Genomic DNA, 26,176 nt, shown 5'->3' with positions numbered 1-26,176 from the left:
ATGTGGCTTAGCCTCAGTGAAATAAAGCCAGGGGTCAACCACTGAGTTCCACCACTCCCCTGACACTGTCTGCAAAAATTATACAGGTGTGTTTCTCAGGAAAGGATCAAACTTTTCCCCAAAATTCTTATAGGAAGCTGTGACCCAATTGTGATCACTCACAAACTACTGTGATTTCAATTCTTTTTGCACCATTTTCATTGCTCACTAAGGAATGTTCAGATGCCTAATTTACTAATAGTACTAATTACTAACTTGCCAGGTCCCCTGACTAAAGGCAGGCAGTGTTCTGGATACGAGATTCAAAAAGTCTGAAAATACAGACCTCACTTAAAATGAGTAAATGTACACCTGGTTTTCAAGTTAATCTCTTATGAAACTGGTGCGGCAGGAATCTGTCTCATTTGTTCTGACCAAGTCTTTGCACTTACAACACTGAGAACCAACCTCGAGTATCAGGTGCACATTTTTTCCGGTTTACCTCCCCGTCTCTCAGGGCAGGGGCTGGGAGTGCTGTTGAGGTATCAAGACTCAGCGTGTCGCACAGGGCCCGCCACATATGGGCAGGCCAGAGACACCCATTAATTACGTGCAGGATACAAAGGGCAGGGGTGGTAGGTGTTTACAATGTGACACACACACAGAGGGACAACATATCTACGTGACAGCATCTCCCTGGGTTGAGATGGAGAGAGTTACTTGGAAAGTGAAGAGCAGCAGTGTCTTTATTGAGTTTTTAGTCCAGAATACAAAGCAAGGTGCTAGCTGTTGCCTCAATGATAGTACAGCGGTCAACAATGGCTTTTCCTTCCCCTGTTAAGGCAAGTTACAGAAGTGTGTCAGATGGACAGAATGAGATATTTGAATCTTTGGACAGTCACTCTGAAAGCTAGTAGCAATATTGCAGTGTAAAAGGCTTTCCGTATACCCTTTGCCCCACACCCAGCCTATGTACTGGAAGGAGCTTTCTTGATCCAAGAGATTCTTCTGGCAGTTTCTCTTTCAAGACCTTTAGTGTGCAAGGGTCATTTTTCTTGGTCTTGTGGCTGATCTCCTCTAACCCTTCCGTCACTGGATACGTTAGAAAGCCAGTGTGGTTCTTTAGGAGTTCTTCTGAGGAACTCTGACCGTGACCTGTGAGAGAGGTGCAGAGAAGCTGTTAAATCTGCATGCTTCCCTGTGGTCCGCAGGCCCCCTCAGCTGGGTGCTGCCAGAGCGATAAGCAGAAGGGCTCTCCTGACTCTCCGACATCTCGACGACCAAACGGTCGATCCCAGCAACGTGCTAGGGCTGTGTTCTGCGTTAAGATCATACTCGGCCTCCCCTTGACCCAGTCTTTCTCCACTGGGGGTCTTTCCCTCTTCTCAGGCTCTATAGAGCTCGGTGTATGACGAAGCCCAGCAAAGGACTGTGTAAGCACAGTGGTGATCAAGTCCCTACTTATTCTTCACCAGGCATAGCAGATACTGGGTCTTTACCCTCTTTGGTAACTTCCATGGCTTAAAACAAGAAACCTGCAGTCAACACTGGTGGAGCCCGGCACAGGGAAAGGGGGAGAAGGCGCCCATACTCACGGTCTTCACTTCGGTGTACGCCTGCAGCCCGTATTCCCCCAGCTCCCGGCCACTCCCAGACAGCTTGTAGCCACCGAACGGCGACTGGGCCCCAAACACGTCATAGCAGTTGACCCTACAATTTAAGATGAGATCTCAGGAGTAACTCACTGGGGCAGGGATGAAGTATCCTGCCCCCTCAGGTCTCCTGTATTGCTCTAAAATTTAACTTTAGAGCAAATTTTACTTTAGAAAAAGGGAGGTGGAGAACCCTACTAATATCTAGCCATACAGGGGTTCAAAAGCAGGCCGTGTGAAACAAAGCTGTAAGTTGTCTGGTCCTTCATGACATGGATGTCAATACCAGGGTGCACCAAATGCTAGCTTCCCATTTTAATGAATTGTTTTTGCTAACTAGGTGCTAAACTTTTTGGTGTAATTTTTTTTTTTAACTATTAAATTTTGACTGAATTTAAAAACTTACCACCTTAAAGGTGTACAATTCAGTGCTTTATAGCATAGTCACAATATTATATTCTCTCCATTTAATTCCAGAACATTTCTATCCCCCTAGAAAGAAACCTGTACCCAGTAAGCAGTTACTCCCCCGTTCCCTCCTCCTCTGGCCCCTAGCAGCCCCTAATCTACTTTCTGTCTGTATGGCTCTGTTCTGGATATTTCATATAAATGGAATCACACAACGTGTGACCTTCTGTGTCTGGCTTCTTTCATTTAGTATTACATTATCCACGCTGTAGTAGGTATCAGTACTTCATTCCTTTTTATGGCTGAACATTCCACCGCGTGAATAAACCACAATTTGTGTATCCAGTCATCAGTTGATGGACATTTAGGTTGTTTCCACTTTTTGACTATCGCGAATAGTCTATGAATATTCAGGTACACTTTTTTGTGTGCATGTGTGGGTTTTTTTTCTCCTGGGTGTACACCCAGGAGTGGAATTACTGGGTCCTAGGATAATTCTATGGGGAACTTATGCCAGACTTGTCTGTAGTGGCTGCAACATTTTATAGTACCACCAGCAACGGGTGAGGGTTCGTTTCTCCACATCCTAACCAACACTTGGTATTTTCTGTTTTTTAAATAACCGCTGTCCTAGTGGGTGTGACATAGGTGCTAAGCTTTTAAAACCAGGGTGACACAGATGTGGACCCTCAGTGCTGGTCTCCTCACAGCTTGGTAAGGAGCCCAATCACCCATCTGCTTGTCCAAGAACAGCATCATGGACATATGCATCAGAGGGAAGTTTAATCCCCTGGAGAAGGGCGTGGGAAACCTCTATCCACTACCCCACACCCGGACCCAGGAGGCACTGAGCCTGGCACCCCAACTCTGGGATGTGAGTAGGGGATTCCCAAAGACCCTGGCTTCGGATCTCTGCCTGGGTTGTGAAGGGCTGTGGGAGGCCCTTACCACACAGTGCCGGCCTGGAGGGCCTGGGACAGGTAATTGGCCTTGTCCAAGTCCTTTGTGAAGACAGCTGCAGCCAGCCCGTACTTGGAATTGTTGGCTCTCCCAACGACTTCCTCCATGGTCTTGAACTTCAGAATCTGCATCACTGGCCCAAAGATCTGGGATGAGAGAGCAGGAAGGGTGGGCGTGGCAGACGCGGACCCACCTGTTACCCAGCTCTCCCCAGCACTGAGCGGGTGGTTCCAGAAGCCCCCAGACACACTGTGAGGGTGCTGACGGCTCCCGAGGGAGACGACAGCTGCCACACTCGCTGGAACATGAGGGAAGGAAGCCAGCTGGTGGCCTTCTATTACGTGCCACGGGCCTTACATACCGTAGCTTATCTCTAAACAGTCCTGTGAGTTAGGGGTTTGCACTGACACGTTACATGTAGATTTAGTTTCAAAGAACTTAAATCATTCAGCAAGGCACGCATCAGATGCTGAAGAAACAGGTATGAAGAAAGTAACTATGCACAAAACAGGATCTCTGATCTCAAGATGTGCTAGGTTTATCTTACACTTTCCCTGTCTTATATCTGAGCCATTTCTTCCAGGAATCCTGCTTTCTTTTAAGTGGGCAACGGGATTCAGAAACCACAACATGGGAATCAGGTGTGCTTGTTGTGGTGGTGTGGCTGCGCTCAGCCCTGTCAGGGGAGAGCTCCAGGGAAAACGGATCCTGATGCGGTCAAGTGACTGGCCTGTGGTCAGGACGCACGTGGAGGGGGAGCCCGGAGGAGCTACCTGGCCCGAATGAGTGGTGGGTGGTCAGGGAAGGCCCCGAGAGGTGATAATCAAGCTGGGACCCCATAGGAGCAGAAACTGGCCAAGCCAGAGTCGGGGGTAGGAGCAGGGAGGAGGAAAATGGAGTTCCAGGCACCAGCGCCCATTTTTTTTTTTGGCGCCCATTCTTAAAAAATCCATTTGCCACTAAAAGGAAGTTGGACCTTGTGAAGAAACGGCTGATTCCAGGACTGGGTAGAGAGTGTCAAGAGGGAAGTGAGAAGACGGCCAGGAGCCCATATCATAGCTGGAGCAAGAGATGGGGCATCATGCACTTAGGGCACTAGCAAAGGAGCCCCTGCCCTCGTTAGAAAATGACTATTTTCCATTTCCATTGAGAATGAAAAAAAAGGACCAAAGTAGTCATGACGGGGAAAAGAGGCAGAACTTTGTTGTACTTTCCTATCCTGATTTTTGCTCTTTTTTTTTTTGAGTTATCAATGTAAGAGGGCGGCAGTGTAATATTTTCCCTGCGTAAGGCCGCTAAAGGGCTGCATTCTCCCAGGGGAGGTGGAGCGACTCCACAAGGGCAGAGTACAGGTGCTGGACACCCCCAGCTCTCCAGTGTCCGTAGAGCACCTGGCACACAGTAGGCATTCAGAAATGATTTGTGAAACAAACGAATGAGGCAGTTGCTGCCCTACGTTCGTAATCAGTAGCAAGGAGGAGAAGATCAAGGGACTCCAGCCATGCAGGGAAGTCTGGCTTCTGACCTAGTCTAGTGTCCTGCTTACATGAAGGCCATGAGAAGGGCCAGGAAGAGTCATGCCTTGAGTCACCGCTCACAGGGACCAGAACACACACAGGACCTATACGCTCAGCCCGGAATTCAGATACTCCCCCAAACGCTGGCAGCCAGAAGAGACAAAAGAGAAGCACAAGGTCAGAAGTGAATTGCAAATGGTTTGTCTTATGCACTGAGCCAGGATTTGACCCAAGGTCAGTGGATGGGCCACGGGTCAAGATGCCGGACTGAACTGTCCACTTCTCCTCCTAAGAACATTCCCTCAAGCGCTGGACCCATACTGACCTCCTCCTTTGCGATGGTCATGCCATCTTGCACATCTCCAAACACAGTGGGCTGGATGAAGTAGCCACGGTCAGCAGCCGCCCCTCCACCACACAGCAGCTTCGCCCCCTCCTCCTTCCCAGATTTGATATAGCCAAGGACCTTCTTAAACTGCGTTTCATCCACCTGAGGGAGAAGGAGCCCAGAGTTATACAGATGCTACAGCCAGATGTCTCCTAGCTTCAGTCTTAGAACCACACAGGCAAGGAGACACCTGGGAAATGGGCCAGATCATGAATGCTCCACACTCACTCACTTCACTAGTGTCCGACTCTCTGTGACCCCATGAATTGTAGCCCATGAGGTTCCTCTGTCCATGGGATTTTCCAGGCAAGAATACTGGAGTGGGTTGCCGTGCCCTCCTCTAGGGGATCTTCCCGACCCAGGGATCAAACCCACATCTTTTATGTCTCCTGCATTGGCATGCGGGTTCTTTACCATTAGCGCCACCTGGGAAGCCCAGATCATGAATAAGCAAGGCCAAAAGCCTAAGAATAGACTCCACCAAACTCATCAGCCCTCAAAGAAATAAATTTAAGCCTACCACTTTTGTTTTTCAAGTATGAGATTACTAAAAACTTTTAAGTAGTACGAAAATACATTGATGGTAAAGGTATGTTACATACTCTGTAACATTTCATATACTATTAGAAGAACTGATAAAACAGGTCAATTATACCTCAATTTAGAAAGGGAAAAAAAACAAAACCGTAAGCTGGTACAGCTCTTTGGGCAAGTGGCTTAAAAATTAGGCAAAAAATTAGATGTTCATATCCTTTGACCCAGCTATTTAACTTCTAGGAATTTATGCTACATGTGACAAAGGGACCTGAACAAGGATAATCACAGGGGAACATCTTATAAAAGCAAAAAGCAGAAACAATTCTAAGTATACATCAGTAGAGGAGCTGGTTAATATAATTATGGTATATCCATCTATTGTATCATCATTAACAACAGATGAGTCAACTAACACAGAAAGATAGCCTAAGATATTTCTTAAAGGGGAGAAAGCTTGCAGAATGATACATATTACACATTCCAGCTTTTGTTAAACATACCAAAATGTAACTCTGTCTGTGTGAGTGTGGTTGGTTACCTAGGGGGAGTGGACATGGAGGAGAAAGGGGGATCTTACTTTTTACTTTAAACTCTTTTTTTTATGAAGTTTTTAATACAAATCTGTATTACCTTAATAATTAAATAGCCACAAACCACAAAGAAAAATGAGAGAAAAAGAGATGCTGTCACAGTAGATGCATGTCTTGATTCATTTGTCGAAACCCACAGAATGTACACCACCAAGAGTGAACTCGAATGCAAGCTATGGACTTTAGTTAATAATACAACAAATGTATCACACCAAGGCAAGATGTTAAAAACAGGAGAAACTAGGGAGAGGAAAGGTTCTGGGGTTTATGGGAACTGTGTCCTTTCTGCTCATTTTTCTAAAAAACAGAATCTGTTAGTTTAAAAAAAAAAAGGGCTGCCGTGGCTGGCCCCAGATTCTGGGGAGTGGACACCAGCAGCACAGGTGGGGCCCACAGATAAGCCCTCGTGGGCCCCGGAAGGGGGCTCGGGGCTGCACACAAGGGACTTGTGGGGACAAGCATCCCTGATCCCTGATCCTATGGCTCCTCCTCCCTGGGAGGAGGTGGTGGGAGGTGGCCAGCACGGGGCCCTGTGGAGAGCGAGTCCAGGACAGGCTGGGTGTAAGGACAGTGCTGGGAAAAGAACCAGGATATGAGAGGAAGTGGTGGGGAGAGGTACTGCTGTGTTTCTTACTGTCATTATTATTGACTATTAATGAAGATGAATACATGCTGATGGTAGGAAAAAAAAAAATTTTTTTTTTTTTTTAAATTTTCAATCAAACAGCTCAGAAGAGTATAAAGTGAAATGAAGTCCCCCTGCTACCCATACCATGGCCTTCTGCTCGCCTCCCAGAGGCAGCTGCAATGAACAGGTATGCGTGTATCTTTCTGGTCAAGGCATTTTTATGGATGGCCGAGGTCCAGGACACACGTGTTCCCTTTCCCATAGACACTCCTTGTATTTATTATGTGTGTGTAACTTACAAAGGGTAAGTGTAAGTGTAACTTTCCACTGTTAGTTTCCACTTCACGGCTACTCTGGGAGGTCGGAAGGGTAGGCATTACGGGTGAGAGACTGATGGCTCAGAGAGACCAGGTGGCTTCCCACGGGCACACAGCTGGTGCCTGGCAGAGCTGAGCCTTGGAGCTGGGCCTGCCTGACTCAAGAGTCCAAGGCCCTTGCTGCTTCTCCATGGCGGCTACGGACACTTGAGACCTGAGTGCAACCACCAAGCTTACCTGTGGCCCCTGCTCAGTCTGGCTGTCAAACGGGTTCCCGACCACACGAGACTTGGCCCGGGCAACACTCCGTTCCACAAACTCGGTGTAAATGTCCTCCTGCACAAAGGTCCGCGAGCCCGCACAGCAACACTGGCCCTGGTTGAAGAACAGGGCGAAGTGGGCCTGCTCCACGGCCCAGTCCACTGGGGAGGCAGAAGGCAACCACGATCAGCGGAGAAGCCTGGCCCCCATGGCAGCTGCTACCCATTAACACTGCCAACAGCACTCACGCCTGCTGGGTGCCAGACCCCGTGTGGGAACAAGACAGGCCTGACCTCTCCCTTCTCCAAGCATGGAGACCAAGCGGCAGACAGACATGAAGAGCACGGGTCCTAAGCCACTATGGTCATGAAGCCAAGGGTGGCTGGAGGACAAGCCAGCTGGCCTGTGTCCATTAGGGAAGACTCCCTCAAGGCAGACAAATCTAGGAGCGTCTCAGTAGGACGAGGAAAGAGGACATGATGGAGGGAAAGCAGTCTGATCTGACAGCAGGCTGCACAGCTGGGCAAGTCAGTAGCTCGCCCCGGCTGGATTACAGACAGCAGAGAGGAGAAAGGCTGGGGACAGGCCACGGTCACACAGGCCGGAGGGCCACGCTGAGGGCCACGCTGAGGAGTCTCACTTTCATCCTGAGGCCCTGGGGGCAGAAACCAATCCAATGGATGCTAAGGATTGCAGAGCCGAGTGGGACCACAGGAGACACAGCTAGTGGCGGGTTGATATCAGACCTCTGCCCTCCCCCCCAAAAAAACCTTACTGTCAGCATCTGACATGATGATATTGGGACTCTTTCCTCCTAGCTCCAGGGTCACTCTCTTGAGGTTACTCTTCCCCGCAGCAACCTGGATTAGGTGGCCAACCTACATGGAAGCATAAACAGGAACAAGCTCTTAGTGGAGGAGAAAAGAGCCAAACGTTCTCACAGGCACAGAACAGAAGTCCTCACGGCTTGAGGGAGCAGCTGGATTAGAAGAAACCTGGAGAATTTCACCACATCTGGCCACTCACTCACACAGCAGCCCCGTCCTCTGAGCTCCCAGGATGACAGCGATGTAACGACAGGCGCAGTCCGAGTCGCTGCTGTGTGGCTTCTACCTCCCGAGCACCATCTACACACCAGACACTGTGCTAAGTGCTTTGTGAGCACTGAGGTCAACCCTCTAAACGACCTCAGAGGGAGGGCCGACTCTCCTTGATTTAGAAATGTGGGAGCGGCAGCTCAGGGTGGTCAAGTCACTTGCCCACAGTAAACGCGGAATCAGAATTCACAACAGGCAAACTGCGTCCAGTACCAGTTCAGACTTGCCATCCCGCCTCCTCCTCACAGTGTTCTAAATGGTATCCCCCGCACACAGCAAGGATGGGGTGCTTCTCACCTCCATATTCCAAGAGCCTGGCACAAAGACACCCTTGTGCTTCTCTGTTGGGTGAACACACATTATCTCAGTCGGGAAACCATTCCCTCTGCCAGATTACCAACATCCCCTTGAGGCATTAATTTAGGTGGGGACTAACCCCAGAAAGAGTTGATCATGTCACCTCCACCACCATTCTGCCCTCCTGCAACCACGATCTCTACATACAGACTGAACATTTGAAGGTATCTTCATCTCAGGGGAATCATTTTGAAGATCCCCTTTATTATGCTATTCAGTGTGCCTCCTCTAAAGTCATGGGATAAAGCCTTCCAAGAATTCAAGTTACCTCTTTAGAATGAATTTTGTCCCTGCTTCCAAGGTATTTATGTTTAAGGAATCCTCAGACATCTTATACATCTTTGTCTCTCCAGGGCCTGGCCCAGAGCAGCACTCACTCATTCATTCACTCACCGAGTACTTACTCTGGGCTAGACCTTTGCTGAATAAGCTTTATCTCACTCACGCCAACCCTGGGAGGTGGGCAGAGTTATTATCCCCATTTTACAGATGGGGAAACAGAGGCTTCAGGAGGCTGACTTGCCTAAGGTCACATAGGTAAGTAAGTGCTGCTGAAACACTTAGTTTGACTCCAATCATCTCCGCCACTACACCACATCTACGTCTCTAGTGCATAGACACTACCATCCTCAGTCTAAACACAAATGAAGGGAACCCCCAAAGACATGCAGTGAATCATCCCAGGTCATAATGACAAGGCTGGGATTTGAACTCATGTCTCCCTGAAGCCCACTCTCTTTAATCACTAGGACAGCGCCAGTCAGAGTCTGACACAGCCCAGGTGCTTTGATCTTGGGCAGGCCGGCAGCTCTGGGCTTCAGAAGTCTAGACAGCCTTGGCTTCTTTATCCCACATGGGACATCAACCCAGCCCCTGGCCCCACGGCAGCTGGAATGTCAACCAGTCTACAGAGGGCTCCACCCTGATGGTCTCTGCTGGCACACCTGGGCCCCTCACACGAGCTACTCAAAGGCAGTCCTGGGGCAGACCCCCATGCAGTGCCCAGAGGCTAATCTTATTATTATTTTTTGTTTTGATCGTTCTACTTTCAGGATCTTAATTCCCCAACCAGGAACTGAACCCCGGGGCCACAGCAGTAAAAGCGCCAGGTCCTAACCACTGGACCACCAGGAAATTCCCCCAGAGGCTGATCTTGAACTCACCATCCTCTGAGGACAAGGGCGCTTGAGCCAAATGCACCACATGCCTGAGGTCCTGGGATGCCTTACCTCAGTGGAGCCGGTGAAGGCCACTTTGTCCACGTCCTCATGGGAGGCGAGGGCAGCCCCGGCCGTGGGGCCAAATCCGGGAATAATATTGACCACACCAGGAGGAAAGCCAGCCTGTGAAAAAAACACCAGGGACACTGGAGTCATTCTCCTCCTCCACAGAGTCCAGCAGAGGGATACGCACCCCTTCCCAGAGAGGCTGAGGCAGCTGGCCCAGCACCCAGGTAAGCAGTCTTACTGGGTGCTGCTCAGGAGTTCTACATGGTACAGCGAGGAACCTGTTTTGTGGGATTCCCTGTGGCTGTTGCCCCTCCCCCCATGGCACTCAGAATGATAATCTTCATAGGGGTTGTTGTGGTTCAGTCACTTAGTCGTGTCCGACTCTTTGCGAGCCCATGGACTACAGTACGCCAGCCTTCCCTGTCCTTCACCATCTCCTAGACGTTGCTCAAATTCATGTCCATTGAGTCGGTGATGCTATGTAATCATTTCATCCTCTGCTGCCCTCTTCTTTTTGCCTTCAATCCTTCCCAGCATTGGGGTCTTTTCCAATGAAAAGGGGTCTGGCAATGAAACCCAACATAGAAAAGAGGTGATGGGGGGTCACCTAGGCTGAAGTGTGATGAGCAGAAGTGAAGGGGTCAGGCCCTGAGCTGCAAATACCCGGCCCCACCAGGGGGCCCCTCATCAGAACTCCTATAGAACAAGCCTTTACAAGGGCATTAAGAGGTCAAGATGGACACAAGCCACGCACCTCCTTAATCAGGTTGGCCACATAAAGGGCAGTGAGTGGAGTCTGCTCAGCCACCTTCATCACAACCACATTTCCTGTCGCCAAGGCTGGGCCCAGTTTCCATGCTTGCATCAGGAGTGGGAAGTTCCACTGCAATCAACAACAGCCACTGCCAAAATCTCAGCCAAGAGCTACAGCAGCTGCAGAAAGTGGCAGCCAGAGAGCAGAGACTCTCTGAACCTCTCCTGTTCCCCTCCCAACTCAATTACAGATGTAAGACAGACGAACAGGCAGGTGCTGGGTGACAGTGACTCACATTCATTGATGCTTTTACCCAGTTCCCAGGGGTATCAGTGACTTGCCCAAGGTCATAGAATTCATGGCTTTGTTAAAACCCATGTTCTCAACCACTGCCCAGGCCACCATCCAACATCACCCCACAGACCTTCCCACCTTGGCAATGAACCGGCCCGAGACTGCTGCCTCCCACAGCACTCCTGATAAACCTTCATGTGTTTGTTTTGAGTCTAAGACTCACTGGGATTATCTGCCCACACACTCCCACAGGTTCATGGCGGGTGTAGCTGAAGTAGTCCCCGTCGATAGGAATGGTTTTCCCGTGGTACTTGTCAGCCCAGCCGGCATAGTAACTTGAAAAAAAAAAAGAAAGAAAAATCACAACTTAATCAGTGACTGTTGGGGACCCCTGTAAACCCTGGCAGAAAGCAAAGTCTCAGACTGGTCCAGCTGGGTCTTTCTGATAACTGCCCTTGCTCTTGGCTTTATTTCCAAAGAGAGTTAGCTAACTACTAGGGTCTCAGTAATTCATTCTAGATAACTAACCTTGAAGCCTCAGACTCACCTGGGGTGCTCGTAAAAAAAGCACCAAATTCTAGGTACCCACTTCAGACTTATTCAGCTGACTCTCTGGGGCCTATGCCCAGGAGTCAGTATTTTTAATAAACAGATATATTAAACTGTGACTGTCTTACCAGTGCAGCACCATAGGTTATCATCTGAGAACCATGGCTCCACTCTAGTGGGAAAGGGCAAACTCATCTAACAGCTGGCACTTGCTGTGTGCACAACACCGTACTACCACTGAGGGAGCAGTGACCAGAGACAAGTCAGTGACTGAGTTACCGTCCAGACACACAGGGACACCCCTGGTGAAAAAGCACTGCGGGCTAGTCGAGGGGAAGAAGAGCCATGTGTGTATAGTACGTAATGATTTTCGGGGAAGCAGGATAATGAAAGATGGGGGAGAGATGCAACACGCGGTGTGAAAAAGAGATTTCAGAAGTGAACGTCTCTGCTGAAGTTAGCCCAAGACCAGAGTTGACCTGGCTGTGAACATGGGTGTGTGACCCTGGGGAAAAAAATAGCCAGGGAGTTATTTTACCAGTCTGTACAAATTAAGGCATCGCTGCTCCCTTCCTCTTAGGCCTATACTGTGTGTGTCTGCATGCCTCAGGACAGATGTTGAATCAGCACAGAAGCATACTGCTCAGACTCAGGAGGGCCTGGCGCTCTGCCTGGGTTTCACCCTGCCACTCCCTCTTGGGCATTCTTGCAGAGCACTCTCGATCTTGGCATGCCTGTCATTTGGGGCTGGAAAATTCTTCGCTGTGGGAGCTGTCCAACCCTCTAGGATTTTTAAAGCATCCCTGGCCTCTATCCATGACATGCCAAGTAGCATCCCTCCCTCCCAGTTGTGACAACCAAAAATGCCTCCAGACATTACCCACCATCCCCTGGGAGACACAGCGGCCCTGGCTGAGAACCCCTGTCACGAGAGAGAACCACTGTTTTGTTCTCCAGCCCATACGTCTCCAACACTGCTTCTTCCCCTCCACCCCTGTCCACATGGGCACGGGGCAGCAGCCATTATCTGTATAACGAACTGTCCACCTGAACCACAGCAGGTCACTCAATCAGGGCCGCTCCTCCAGGAATCTGGCACGAGGACTAAGGGGCTGAGGTCAGTCTGGCTGGAATCAAGCACAGAGAAGAAAGCCCAGGTGTGGGCAGCCAGGTTCCACCATGCAGACAGGCCCTAAGGAGGCTGGAGTAGTCGATCAAGAGAAGAATGCAGCAAGAGGGCAGCAATGAGAATCAATGGCCTTGTTGGTTTAAGACCCCTCACTCTCTGTAGCTGCCCAAGTTAGCCTGAAACCTCTTATTCCTCATCTTGTATTTCTCTGTTATTAAAATGTTTATGGTTAAAGCCAAAGCTAGAAAGAGGAAGCAAATAATGGAGAATAGAGAAAGATGAAATGAAAAACAGAAAAACAATAGAATCAACAAATTCAAAAGCCGGTTCTTTGAAAACAGTCACTAAATTGACAGACCTTCAGCTAGACTAAGGAAAAAAGGGAGGGACTTCTCTGGTGGTCCAGTGGCTAAGACTCCACACTCCAAATGCAGGGGGCCCAGGTTTGTTCCTAGGTCAGGGAACTAGATCCCACATGCCACAACTCAAGATCCTGAATGCCACAACTAAGACGTAGCACAGCCAAATAAATAAATAATGTTTAAAAAGAAAAAAGAGAGAAGCACAAATACCTAAAATCAGAACTGGAAGTAGGGACATTATGATTATAAAAAACGAGATAGAAATGATTTTGAGAGAATGTGATGTGCTGCTATAGCCAAAAAAATCAGATAACCTCAAAGAAATAGACAAATTTCAGCTAACCCATGAATTACCAAAACTGAAAGAGAAGACATGTACGACTCAATTACAGTTTTGGTACAGAGGGACGGTTCCCCCTGAGATAGAGTCTCACTATGTTCCCCCAGCTCCTGTGATCCTTTTACAGCCCTCCAGCAACACTCGCCACCCACTCACCCACCCCCACCCCACCCTCCCCACCAAGTGGCACGGCCACAACAAAGAACAGGAAGCCTGAGCCCATACCGCAGGCACTTGAGTACCATGTCCAAATCCACCAGGTAGGAGATGACATAGGGCTTGCCGTTGTCCAGGGTCTCCAAGGCCTGAGCAAAAAAAAAAACAAGATCAGCACAGACGGGTGGGCACAGGAATGAATCAGAGCAAATCAGGTGATGAGCAGCACAGAGGCTCAGCATGGTACGAGGAGGGCTGGTGGCCCCTTTGTGCTGAATTTCAAGGCACTTCTGGGCCTCTTCAGTGGCAGGGAGCATGAGGGGGGATGGAAGGAAGGAGGCACCAATTTCTCATTCAGTCATTTGACAAACATTTGTTTCAAGCTTCTGCTCTATGGCAGATCGATGTTAGGAATACAGAGATGATCATTGGGAGCTTATAGAACAAAAAGCCAGCAAATAAGGACACAAATCATTAGTCACAAGTGTTAGGACCAGGCAAGGTCTAGTAGATCATGTTGAGGGAACAAGGCTTTATCCTACGACTACAGGATGCCATGGAAGGCTTAAGAGCAGAGTACCATGGTAATCCAACCAGTCCATCCTAAAGGAGATCAGTCCTGGGTATTCATTGGAAGGACTGATGTTGAAGCTGAAACTCCCAATACTTTGGCCACCTGATGTGAAGAGCTGACTCATTGGAAAAGACCCTGATGCTGGGAAAGATTGAGGGCAGGAGGAGAAGGGGACGACAGAGGATGAGATGGTTGGATGGCATCACCGACTCCATAGACATGGTTTTGGGTGGACTCTGTGAGTTGGTGATGGACAGGGAGGCCTGGTGTGCTGCGGTTCATGGGGTCGCAAAGAGTTGGACACGACTGAGCAACTGAACTGAACTGAACTGAACCATGGTATAATTTGTCTTCTAGAAGGTTCACTGTGGCTGCTATGTGCAGTATGGATTGGGAGAGGTGAGAGTATTGCCTCCTGGTTTCTTCTGCCTCTTGCAGCCAGGGAGGAGGCCCAGCACACAGCAGGCTGTCCATCTTCAGGGCTGTCTCCCAGAAGGCCTCCCCATCACAGCCCCCTCCCCACCCATCTCCTTTCTTAGCCAGACCCACCACATCAAAGGAAACACTCAAGAGGCTCCCCAGGTTGGTACAGGGGCAAACCCCAAAGGTATCCTGCCTACACCATTCTGGTCAGTTACTTGTCAGCAATGCAACCCTTCCCTGACTATCCGTGGAATGTTCATTCTCCATGTAGGTTGAGAAGGGAGGGGGTGGAGAACTCACTGCCAGGTAGGTCCGGTCTCGCTCAATCAGATCAGCCAGGCGGTTCAGCAGCCGGCCCCTCTCAGACGCGTCCATGCGGCGCCAGGGCGAGCCCAGCTGGAATGCGGCCCGGGCAGCCTTCACTGCCCTGTCTACGTCTGCCTGGAAAACACCCACACAGGCACCTCAGGGCTTCTCAGCAGTAACCTCCTCCAAACACCTCCTGAACCACTGCCAAATGCACCCCCAGGGTCTCCAGTGAATACCGATGGAGACACTGCCCCAAACAGTTCCTCCCAGCCTCGAAGAGCTCTGTTGACCAGGTTCAGAATGAGCAGCTGGGCTCCTCTCCTTCCCAGGAGTCACAGTGGGAATGAGGATGCTGATGGTTTCCCATTTCAGAATCCCCCAAAGAGTTACGTAAGGAGCAGCAACACAGGGATCAGCACTTAGAAACTGGCCATTTCTTCCCCTGCTTCCTTCCCAAACAAGTCCAGTAAAATTAACCATTTCTTCTGAGATGACTGGCAGTCTCCAACACATGCGGGTCTAACCAGCTTCTCTTTCCTTGGGAAGCAATAAAATCAACACAGCTAGCATTTTCCATGGAGCCAGATGTGTATCAGAAGGTGGGGAGCACGGTTGTCATTAATATTAAATACATTTACCATTAGACTATGAGTCAGAAAAGTATTCACACTTTCTTTTAGCAAAGGAAGCAAGGCTTTAAATGTGCATATAGAAGACTGTCTTAAAGCAGAGGACAGGAAGCATTCTTGAATCATTTGTTAAAGCTTTTTCTGTTTTAAAAAATGAAGTGTTTTTTTTACTGAAAGTCTGATTTTTTAACTTTAATATTATTGTTTTTTAATTACCATGGGTATATGTAAATCAAAAATATACTACAGACAGCATAGCTAGATCTCAGAAGACCCAAACTGTGCTCAACAAGATTTCCAACCAGCTGTGCACTTCCCTTCTCTGACCTTCAGCTTCCAGGTCTGGGATGGAGAGACTGGTTCTCAAATCAAATTCCAAGTCTGCAATTCTACAGCTGTATGAATTCTTGAACCGGGGAACAATCTAGCACTTTTATCTACAAGGAAGAGTTTCTGTGGCTTCACTTACTCAAAAATCTTAATGGGCATTTTAGTTATGAAAGTAATACATGGTAAAGTTTCAGCCAAACGAAAACCTATGTTATAGAGTGAAACTACCCTTGCCCATCCCCAGCCTGCTAAGCCCTGCCCTGAGGTTAAGTCACCAGTTCTTACCTTGTCCCCTTCAGCCACCTGACAGATGACGTCCCCAGTGGATGGATTGACGGTTGGGAAGGTTTTCTTGCTGACGGCATCATGCCACTCATTGTTTATGAAGATCTGCAATGAGAAGGAAGATAGTCCTGAGGAGCAGCTCTCAACCTGATACTGACCACCAGCAATGTTTAAAAAAAAAAACATCAGAGAGAACAAATAGGAATTAGCTTCAGAGGTATGTGGCCTAGAATTTAAAAGCACAGGCCTTGGAGACAGTCCGAGCTGGACACCCACTCTGCTAAAAGCACCTGATGAGGTAAGGCATCAGACCTTTCAAAACCCTGGTTTCTTTGGCCCGAAAAATGAAGACTACATACCTTCCTTATCAGTCATCTGTATCTACCACTGTGTGACATCACCTCAAAATCTGGTAGCTGAAAATGATTTACTACCATCTCTCACAGTTGGGTCCATTGATTGGGCTCAGCCGGGCAGGGCGTGGTCACGTGGTTGCAGAGCGAGGGCACCTGGGGCTGAAGATGCCAGATGCCTGCTTCACTCGGATGTCTGAGGCCACGTGGGTGCTTGGGCTTCCTGACTCCATGGCAGACTCAGGCTGGTCAGACCTCTCACATGACAGCTGGCTTCCCAAGAGTGTTCAACAACACCAGGCAGAAGCTGGAAGGCTTCTTTTTTTTTTTTTTTAAAGTCTTCTTTGTTTTATTTATTGACGGTTATTTTTTGGCTGCACCGGGTCTTCACTGTGGTGTGAGGGCTCTTTGCTGTGGCACAAGGGTTTCTCTGGTTGGAGCACAGGTTCTCTAGTTAACGGCACACGGGCTTGGTTGTCTCATGGCATGTGGGATCTTAGTTCTCCCCAACCAGGGATCGAACCCACAGCCCCTGCATTGGAAGGCAGATTCTTAACCACTGGGCCAACCAGGGAAGTCCCTGAAAGACTGCCTAAGATCTAGCTTCGGAAGTCATACAGCCTTATTTCTGCCACCAAATTCCATCGGTCACGTTATGTCATAGAAACCACCGTTCCTCTACCACACTACTGTCAGGGTCGTTATGAGAACTGAGTTAGATTCTTCTTTTCATCCATTCAGTAAATATTTAGTGAACACCTGCAGTGGGCAGGGCACTGTTCTAGGGCTGAGGACCCAGAGTGGGAACCAAACTCAGCAAGGACCTTTCTTTCATGGAGCTGGCATTCTGGTAGGCTCAGAAAGGAAAGACACAATCAAATACACAAGGCAGCCTCAGACTGCAGTCTTAAGTGCAAAAGAGAAAAATGAGATCCAGAGAGAATACTGAACTGGGGTAAGACAGAGAACTTTAGCTGGGATGGTCAAGGAGGGCTTCTCTGAAGAGCAGACATTTGACTTGAGCCCTAACTGATGAAAGGAGCCAGCCACGGGAAGAGTGGGGGGAGGAGGAAGAGTCCAGGCAGCAGGGACAGCAAGGGCAAAGGACCTGGGGCAGGAGTAAGTCTGGTGTGTTAGAGAAAAAACAACGGTGGCCAGAGTTACTGTGAACAAGGAAGAGAGTGCTAGGAGATGGGGACAGAGAGGAGGGTCCCGTGAAGCAAGCTGTCCCCTGAGGCTGGGGAAATTGGTCTCAGGAAGGGGGCTGAGGTTGTTTCAGTCCCTTTAACCAAGGCTGGGGCAAAGGTCACAGGTAGGGTGAAGGCAAGGCCACGGGTCCAAGGCCTCTCTGCCTTCCTTCCCCAGGGGCTCTCCTGGGCCCCAGCATCCCACCATGGCCTGGCCCTGGCTGTGGACCCAGGCAGTTGTCTGCAATCACTCAGCCAGGTTCTCTGGAAATGTGTGTGGGTTTCACTTCAGTTGGCTGATCATCAATCTGAAGGGAAAAAAGACACCTCTGTTTCTTCCTGCAGGAGGGCTGGGAAGTGGGCAACAGGTCACTTCCAGTGGAGGGAACAGACGTGGGAGAAAGTTCAGCCAGGTGGACCCGAGTTCAAGCTGGACTGGCCACACCCTGCCTGCGTGCTCCCCTTTCTGAGAAATCAGCTTCACCTCCTGGTGAACTTAGAGGAGAGGGAAGCATAGGGGGAGGAGCAGAGATAACATCCGTGGAGGAAGGAGGAGGGCCTGGCACACAGTCTGTGACCACTCTGTGCATCTGTTCCCATCGCCACCCTGAGCACAGGCTCAGGTTTCCAGCCTCACACCCACTGCTTCACGGACGCACTTGAAACCAGAGATGAGTAGCTACAGAGAGAGGCAGGCCGCAGCGGTGAGGGGAGACTGGCTGGCCTTGAACTGTTCCCTCCTCTTGACCAGGATGTCAGCACCTGGTCCCATAACGATGTTCCCCCCTCACCCCTACATGTCATGGAAATGGCTAATGACTGGTATTAGCTACTCATTATATGGCAGCCCCTGTATTAGAAGCTTTCCAAAACTGGATCATTCTCATTTAAACTTCATAGCAAACCTAGGTGAGTTTCATCTGCTCTACAGTGGGGGATGAGGGTGAGGGACACTGAGGCACAGAGAGGCCAAGCCACCTGCTCAAGGTCACACAGCAGTGAAGGCAGAACCCAGATTTGAACCCAGGTCTTTGGAACTCTGAGACCTGTGGTCTTTGCCCAGTTCTTCTCAACTCCAGTCCAGAGCCCATGTGTGCCTTCAAGGAGGTCAGAACTCTTGTTTCTTAATCTCCACCTTTATGGTTTACTTACTGCCCTACTGCAAGTTTGATTTTAAGTTTTTATTACGGGTGCTGTAGAAAAGCACAGCCTCTAAGCCACACAGACATGGGTTGGAATCCTGGCTCTACCTCTCTCAAGCTGTGACCCTGGGCCAATCCCTTCATCTCCGGATGCTTCATCAGTCTCTGGAGATAATACATCTGGGGGCTTAAATGTGAGGGTGAAATTCCACAAGGGGTGTAAAGCTCCTGGGCCAGGACCCCACGCACACTGTGTCTCACCACCACAGTCCCTGCATTCCTCCAGATACCTGCATGGTAGCATGCAGAATTAGTATATCCTGAGAGAGTCTCCACTGTTATTTCACAGACATCAGGAGGTATGAAGTGGACAATGGGCCAGTCTGGTGGAACTCCCCAGGTCCTCACCCCTTCCTCCCTGGGCGAGGCCCACACCGTCCCCTGATCTTAGTCCAGGATCCTGGCGAGACCGCTCCCTGGCACCGGCCCGCCTCTCGGTGGCCTGAATTTGCTAAGTCACTCTCCATTGTTGAGTTTTCAACAGTCCGTCCTCCCTTCTAAGTAACAGGATAAGCTGGGGTTTGCAGGAACCTGGAATCTTCCTTCTGTTTATAGATTTCCCATTTCCCCTCTCCTAGAACCAGGCTTTAATGGTCTCCTCCTTGTGGGGTGGGGCGAGGGGCCAGGGTGGGAAGCGTTCCCAGACTGAGGCACTGCCAAAGTTCTGCTTCCAGTGAGGAGAGTTTCATAACGACTTCACTTGAATAAGCACAAGAGCAGACTCCAGGCCAAACTCTTCCTGACCTCTAACTTACGTAACATGTTAACTCAGTCACCCTGGGAGGAGGTCCTACCAGGCTCTCACTTCCCCCTTCTAGCTTCTAGAGCGGTAAGGAGTGCCTGTGGGAGGGGCCTGGGGACAGGAGGAACCAGAAGGGCCCCGGAGCTGCAGGGTGAGGGAGAGAGCGGAGGGTGCTCTGGGCTCCGCACCTGCTGTGTACCAGGATCTGCACTGGTGCTGGAGTTCTGAGGGGCATGGGAAAGATACGGGAACATCCGCTCTCAGTGGGGATCATGGACTCTTATTTTGTAAATCGCTTTTTTTATGAGTGAGTTTATCTTGGACATTATTCCACAGGCATATCTGCCTCACTATTTTAAGCAACATAGGAATCTTCAAAACTTAACAGACCGTAATTTGTTGAATCATGTCCTACAAATGCACTTTAGGACAAGTTTTCACTACAAGCAGACCTCAGAGAGAGATTTTATTTTCAGTCCAGACCACTGCAATAAAGTACTGTAATAAAGGGAACAACATGAATCTTTAGGTTTTCCCAGTGCATATGAAAGGTTTGTTTACACTATACCAGTCTTTTAAAGGTGTAATATCATGATATCTAAAAAAAAAAACAATACGCCTACTTTGAACTGAAAAAAACCTTATTGCTAAAAGGTGCCAGTCATCTTCCATGCCTTCAGCAAGCTGTAATTTTTTTTTTGCTGCTGGAGGATTTGAAATACAGTGGAAATTACCAAAACATGACAGAAAGACAAGAAGGGAGCAAACGCCGTTGGGAAATTGGCACCGACAGACTTGCTCCATGCAGAGTTGCTACAAACCAATTTGTAAAAACAAAACAAAACAAAAAAAACCCCACCGTATCTTCAAAGTGCAGTGAAGCACAGCGCAATAAAATGAGGTCTGCCTATACTCCTGACGGTGCTGCTGCAGCAGACATCCTTTGACTTGACGTGCATCTTTGCAAAGCTTGGGCAGGTTACTGTATAAAAATTAGAACTGCTGAGTTGCAGGATAACACGATCCTTGGCTTCCTCAGATATCTTGTATTCCAGGTCCCCGGCACATTATGAAATGCAAACAGAAGCTTGGGGGGAGGGGAGAAGCTGGGGCAGGGACAGTAGAGCTGAGAGCAGGACTGCAGGACCCGGAGAGGAGTCAACCCAAGCGAGGACACCGGGATAATCCAGTGCAGCCTCCACCCCATGGCAACGGACAGTCATAATCTGCCCATGGTCTCCAAGAAAAGGTTAAATGCCCTTCAGAAGCTCCAATTTATGGACACAGGACACATTCTAGAAAGACCTCATTTCCAAGCTCGGATGCATGAAAGAATTCGGGATCCATTACCTTGGAAATCTGCATCCCCAGAATATGTTCTTTCCCCTAGGAGTGAGCAAATGCTTGGCTTTCTATCGTGGATGGCTCTGCCGGCATCTGATTTTCCAGTGGCAGCTGAGTACTTTATGTCAAAGAGAAAACGTGTTATCTTTCATATTGCAAGATCCTAAGGAGAAACGTTCAGGATAAACATGGCCACACGCATTCACACTTTTCCACACAATCATCTAGATACCTCCGGGTTAGTTTGGGGTTAAGGCCAAGGGCAGTTACCTGGCACCACCCCCCCAGCCTTCCTTTCTCTCCTCCTCATCCCCCAGGGTCTTTGGTCTCACATTCCTGGACTTTCACCTCTTTCAAGATGGGAGGGCTGACTCCACTGTGGACTGTTTGCCAGACAGGAAATTTCAGTTTGTCAGCATTCGTGTTGGCTTATGGTTGGGTAATCTCCATCTCACTGCAATCCCTTCTCTGGCCAATTTCAACATTCCCAACATGTCCCCACAATCTTGTTCACATTAACTCCACAATTCTTTGCAAAAAGGCCCTTCTTAGTAGAACACTTAGGTTCCCATGCCTTGCTGCTAGAACACAAGATTGTAAACAGTTTCATAAATGTCAACCTTCAATATTCACTGAGCAGTAATTATATTCCAGGGTTGGGAAGATCCCCTGGAGTAAGAAATGGCAACCTACCCCAGCATTCTTGCCTGGGAGATCCCATGGACAAGAGGAGCTTGGCGGGCTACAATCCATGCGGTCGAAAAGAGTTGGACATGACTGAGTGCACACACACACACAAATTATGTTCCGGTCTTGGTGTGGGGATACAAATGTGAACACAAACTCGGCTCCTCCCTTCTGATTTAAAATATTCAGCTCAACTATCTCATAAATATTTACATCCTTGTTTGACCATAGGGCCTGGTCATGAGGCATCACAGCATGGGGGTTTGTATATCAAGAGCTAACAGAGCTAATCTTGAACCCTGGTTTCACACAAATGTGAACTTGACCTCCCTGAGCCTCAGTTTCCTCATCTATGCGATACGGTTCCTACAGTTGTTGGGAGGATGAAATGCGAAAATGTAGGTTCACGTTATCAGGCACAGCGCCTGACAGATCATAAGTAATCAATCAGCATGGTTATTGGGTCACAGAATTCACATATATGTCCACAACACACATGGCTAGTCTCAACCTAGTCACCTCTAATCCAGTCACCTCTAACTCAGCAGGTTCCCAGCATGCTCTGTGCATACTGAACAGCATTTCTGTTCCTTTATAATAGAAGCAGAAAAAACCAAGGTGGGACCAGTGAAATCCTCCGATTCCCTGGGTTGCCTGAATCTATTGTTTCTACAAAGGCTCTCAAAACTCCTCAACAAGCAGTAAAAGCCATTCTATCAGTGTGGGGATATTTCACTTGACTCATTGAGCCTGCAGCCAACTCCGAACCATGGCCTAGCCCAACAGAGGTTTTGGTTCATTCCTTAAGACTCTGCAAGGAAAACAAGATAATTCAAAACTCCTATTCTGTATATATCACCTGTTAGCAGTGGTAACTCTTGCCTGGAAAATCCCATGGATGGAGGAGCCTGGTAGGCTGCAGTCCATGGGGTCGCAAAGAGTCGGACACGACTGAGCGACTTCACTTTCACGCATTGGAGAAAGAAATGGCAACCCACTCCAGTGTTCTTGCCTGGAGAACCCCAGGGATGGTGGAGCCTGGTGGGCTGTCATCTATGGGGTCGCACAGAGTTGGACACAACTGAAGCAACTTAGCAGCAGCAGCAGTGGTAATAGGAATCCATCCGGGACAAGTTGAAGCAAGAGGACCTCAAGAAAGTTGACCAAAGCACCCTATTGTACCTCTTCTAGTTAAGAAATAGAAGTAGAAGGAAAAAGATCTATTGCCTATGCCACCCCCTCTTCAAGGAGAGACCCAACAAGCTTGAAATGCAGCATTCTGCACCCCCAATCACCACCACCATGTCCTTGGGTGAGAAAATCCAGCACTTACAGAAGCAACTTCAAAGCCTAGGTCACAGCTCCTTTGGAGGAGGCTCCAGGATCCAGAAGAGTTCACTGAACATCAAGGATTGAATAATCCCCAGGGAAATGTTGGAGCATATGATCTAGTTTGTACCTAGAGTCCCTGGTAAGAAACTTAAAATACTAGGATTAGACCATGGCATTCTTGCCAGCAGGGATTATAAGAACTCAACACTGAAAACCGCCCAAGGAGCTTTAAAATGTGCCTGTACAGCAGGATGTCATCCTCATGTGAACTGCTTTGCAGCCTTGGGAAAAGTAAGATTGGAATCTACTAATTTAGGAAGATAACCCAGATACATTGTTTAATGAGACAGAGCTTCAGAAGAGCAAGCGCAACGATCTCATTTAAGTAGGAAAAAAAAAAAAACCCACCTGGTGCAAGCTCACTTGCCCAATGCTCTTACACACGCACGTGTGTGCGCACACCCACAAACTTACCAGCTAACATTGTTCTTGGAGGGAGTGCAATGGAATATGCTGGAAGTTTTACTTCTGCATTTGTAAACAGTGAGCAATGGTTACTTTTATTATCTCAAAGAAATGTGATAAAAGCAGCTGCAGGAAGATTTCACTCAGCGTTACAAACTAAATCTAGAGAGAACTCGAGATTCAGGACCTGTGCTATCTGCCATGGCTATGTGCATGCACATCTGGACCCTGTTTCCTCACCTCCACGTGAGCACAAAGGAGGAGGATCCTGATTAGAACCTGTGGCCACAAAAGCTTTGGGTGCTGCTGTCTTTCTGTTGATATTTCTGCGTGATGTGCAGGTCTTTCAAGCATGAACTCCTTCCTCCTTAAATGGCCTACTGAGGAAGCAGCAGCTGCTGCCTTTTCGGCTTGTGTTATGCAAAGGGCATCTTATTTTATCCTTTGTTTTTATTCCCTTGCTAATGACGATTTGTAACACACTTTAAGGGGCTTCCCTGAAAACGAAACCAACTCTTTCATAACCAGTCTCCTTCTCGGTGAATTCTCCAGCACTTTACCCAAACTCAAAGGTCAAGAGAGAAAATGTGCCAAAGTCCTGGTTGACCAAGAAGTCAGCCACTGGGAATCGAGGTTATCCTGGAAAATCCTTGCTTTGATCAAAGAAAGAACCCTTGGAAGGTGCAGACACCACCCCGGGATAGCACTGAGGTGGTGAAGGTCCCCGCCCTTTTCTAATTCCCAGCAGTGGAAGCGGCCAGGACGTCAAGCAGCCATGGCCGTGGGCCTTGGCCTCTCCGTAGGCGAACTGGTGAACTTTAGTTGAAAAGAACCCCTTTTTCCTGTTTTCCCATTTGGTCGAGGGCATGATTCAAGGGATAAAAGAGATGACGAAAAGACAAAACGGCTTCTGCAAAGAGGGTTTTAAATGGACATGTCCTCTGGATGAGTGATGTCCGGATGACTCTGCACAGGCACAGGAACGACGAAGAGACCCGAAAGCCGAGGACGATTGGGGAAGGGGAGTGGAGAATGGAACCCAGGAAACCAGCAGCGGCCAGACAAGTAAGCGGCCAAAGCCAACAGATGGATCAGGGAGCTGAGGTGTCCGAGGCGGTGATGGGGACAAACTGCTCTCGGAGAGGCAAAGGAAGTTGTGTGGAAAGAGCAACTGCGAGCAAACCCGTGGAGACCCAACGGGGTAAACTGAGGCCCGAACAGATGCAGTCCCTTCCCACCCGGCAGAGAACAAAGCACGGGGGCGGCCTCACCTGGTTGTAGAAGACCTCAGGCTGCTGGTTGGGGGTCGGCACGGCCTGGGTGGCGGCGGCAGACAGCAGGCGGCGGCCCTGGCGGGGTCCGAGGCGGGCGGCGGCGAGCGCGATGGCGCGCAACATGCCTAGGCTGGAGCTGGGGCGCCTGGGCTCGAGTGGGGGGGGAGGATGACTGCCTGCGGGGCGCGTCGCCGCGCGGGGTTACCTCTCCCCGCCTCCGGCGCGGCCGCCAATGGGCAGCCGTAGGGCGGGGCCCCGGGGCGTACGCGCACCTCCCCCACGCCCGGGGCGGAGCAGCCTCTCCGCAGCTCGTTTCCAATGCGGAGGGGGCGGGAGTGGACCTCGGGGCTGACCTTCCAAGGGGCCTCGCACTGCCCCATGCGGGGCGCGCCGGAATGAAAGGATCTCCCGCATTCAGCGCACGTTGACTGAACCCCTAATGAATACAGGCCTGAACTGGAGCGCCCTGACCCTGACTTCCAGGGGCTTACACTCTAGGGCATTACTCCCCAACCTTTGGGCACCAGGCACCAGTTTTGTGGAAGCGGGTGACGGATGGTTTCGGGATGATTCAAGCCCATTACATTTTTCGTGTATTTTATTTCCAGTATAATGCCCCCGCTGATCTGCCCGGAGGTACCAGTCGGTGGCCAGAGGTTGGGGACCTCTGCTCTAGTGGGAGAGGCCAACCTTAAACCAAACACTAGATAATTTCAGATAGTGAGAAGGGATGTGAAGGAAAGAAAGGAAAGGTGAAGAGGGAGTTGGGGCTAAGGGCGCCTGTGGTCAGGAATTGACCCTGAGACCTGAATTGTAAAGGTCCTGTGACTAAGGAAGTGTGGCAGGGGGAGTGGGGAGAAGGGCAGGGCCGTGTGATGGGGCTCCCTGACTTAATGCTGCAGAAAAGACTGGAGGCCGGGAAACAGGGCGGAGTGAGTTGAGAGGTGAGGTGAGAGAAGTAGGCACGGCAAGAGCTGGAAGGATCTTAGAGGCAGTGGTGAGGGGTTTGGAAGGGAAGCATTCATCTAGGAGAGACAGTGAGTGGTCTTGTAAGAGGATCTCAGTTCCCTGCTCAGGAATTGAACCTAGGGAGCCTGGAGAGAAACCAGGAATCCTAGTCAGGGAACTAGATCCCACATGGTAGCAACTAAAGATTCCAAATGCTGCAACAAAGATCAAAAATCCTGTATGCCCCAACTAAGACACAGCACAGCTAAACAAACAAGTAAACATTAAAATGTAAAAATTAAAAAATAAACAGGCTTTTCTGGGCTAAGCCTGTTCATTGGCTAGAGGTCAGTCATGTGGCCATTCCACCACATAAGGAGTCTAGGAAACAAGCTGTGCCGTGCGCTTAGTTTCTCAGTCATGTCCGAACCATAGACTGCAGCCCACCAGGCTCCTCTGTCCATGGAGATTCACCAGGCAAGAGTACTGGAGTGGGTTGCCATGCCCTCCTCAAGGGGAGGAAACAGGGTGTGTGCCCAGAAAGAAAGGGAAATAAGTTTGGGGATCAGCTGTAGAGATAAACTGAAA

General features: G+C 49.4%; 2 protein-coding genes across 10 annotated transcripts in view; one reads left to right on the top strand and one right to left on the bottom strand.

Moving 5' to 3' along the window:
* Positions 1-11,335, top strand: part of TMEM116 (transmembrane protein 116) — a 155,152-nt gene extending 143,817 nt beyond the window's left edge. Inside the window, exons 16-17 of the transcript XR_014069979.1 lie at positions 6,759-6,846; positions 9,744-11,335. The gene's annotated coding sequence lies outside the window, so the exon portion shown is untranslated. The remainder of the gene's footprint in view (positions 1-6,758; positions 6,847-9,743) is intronic.
* ALDH2 (aldehyde dehydrogenase 2 family member) lies at positions 708-24,793 on the bottom strand. Of its 9 annotated transcripts, none has more exons than XR_014069978.1 (16): positions 23,376-23,416; positions 21,576-21,659; positions 21,231-21,460; positions 20,889-21,000; positions 16,055-16,159; positions 14,802-14,942; positions 13,574-13,653; positions 11,192-11,303; positions 10,675-10,803; positions 9,921-10,034; positions 8,013-8,115; positions 7,214-7,398; positions 4,838-5,006; positions 2,988-3,145; positions 1,575-1,689; positions 708-1,134 (listed from the first exon to the last, which is right to left on the bottom strand). XR_014069978.1 is itself a non-coding variant. In XM_081546248.1 (16 exons), the coding sequence occupies exons 4-16, from the start codon at positions 20,901-20,903 to the stop codon at positions 1,102-1,104; spliced, it is 1,455 nt and encodes a 484-aa protein (XP_081402374.1). In that variant the 5' UTR covers positions 20,904-21,000; positions 21,231-21,460; positions 21,576-21,659; positions 23,376-23,416; the 3' UTR covers positions 708-1,101. The 9 variants fall into 9 exon arrangements, 6 of the variants coding, with proteins under 6 accessions (XP_081402374.1, XP_081402373.1, XP_081402371.1 ...); XM_081546248.1 differs by having other exon boundaries at positions 4,842-5,006; XR_014069977.1 differs by lacking the exons at positions 21,231-21,460; positions 21,576-21,659; positions 23,376-23,416 and adding an exon at positions 24,638-24,793.
* Positions 24,794-26,176: the final 1,383 nt, after the last annotated feature.

Source organism: Giraffa tippelskirchi, chromosome 11, assembly GCF_054371585.1.
Source record: "Giraffa tippelskirchi isolate mGirTip1 chromosome 11, T2T-mGirTip1v1.2.pri, whole genome shotgun sequence".
Lineage (NCBI taxonomy): Eukaryota > Metazoa > Chordata > Mammalia > Artiodactyla > Giraffidae > Giraffa > Giraffa tippelskirchi.
This window is presented reverse-complemented; position numbering and strand designations above follow the sequence as displayed.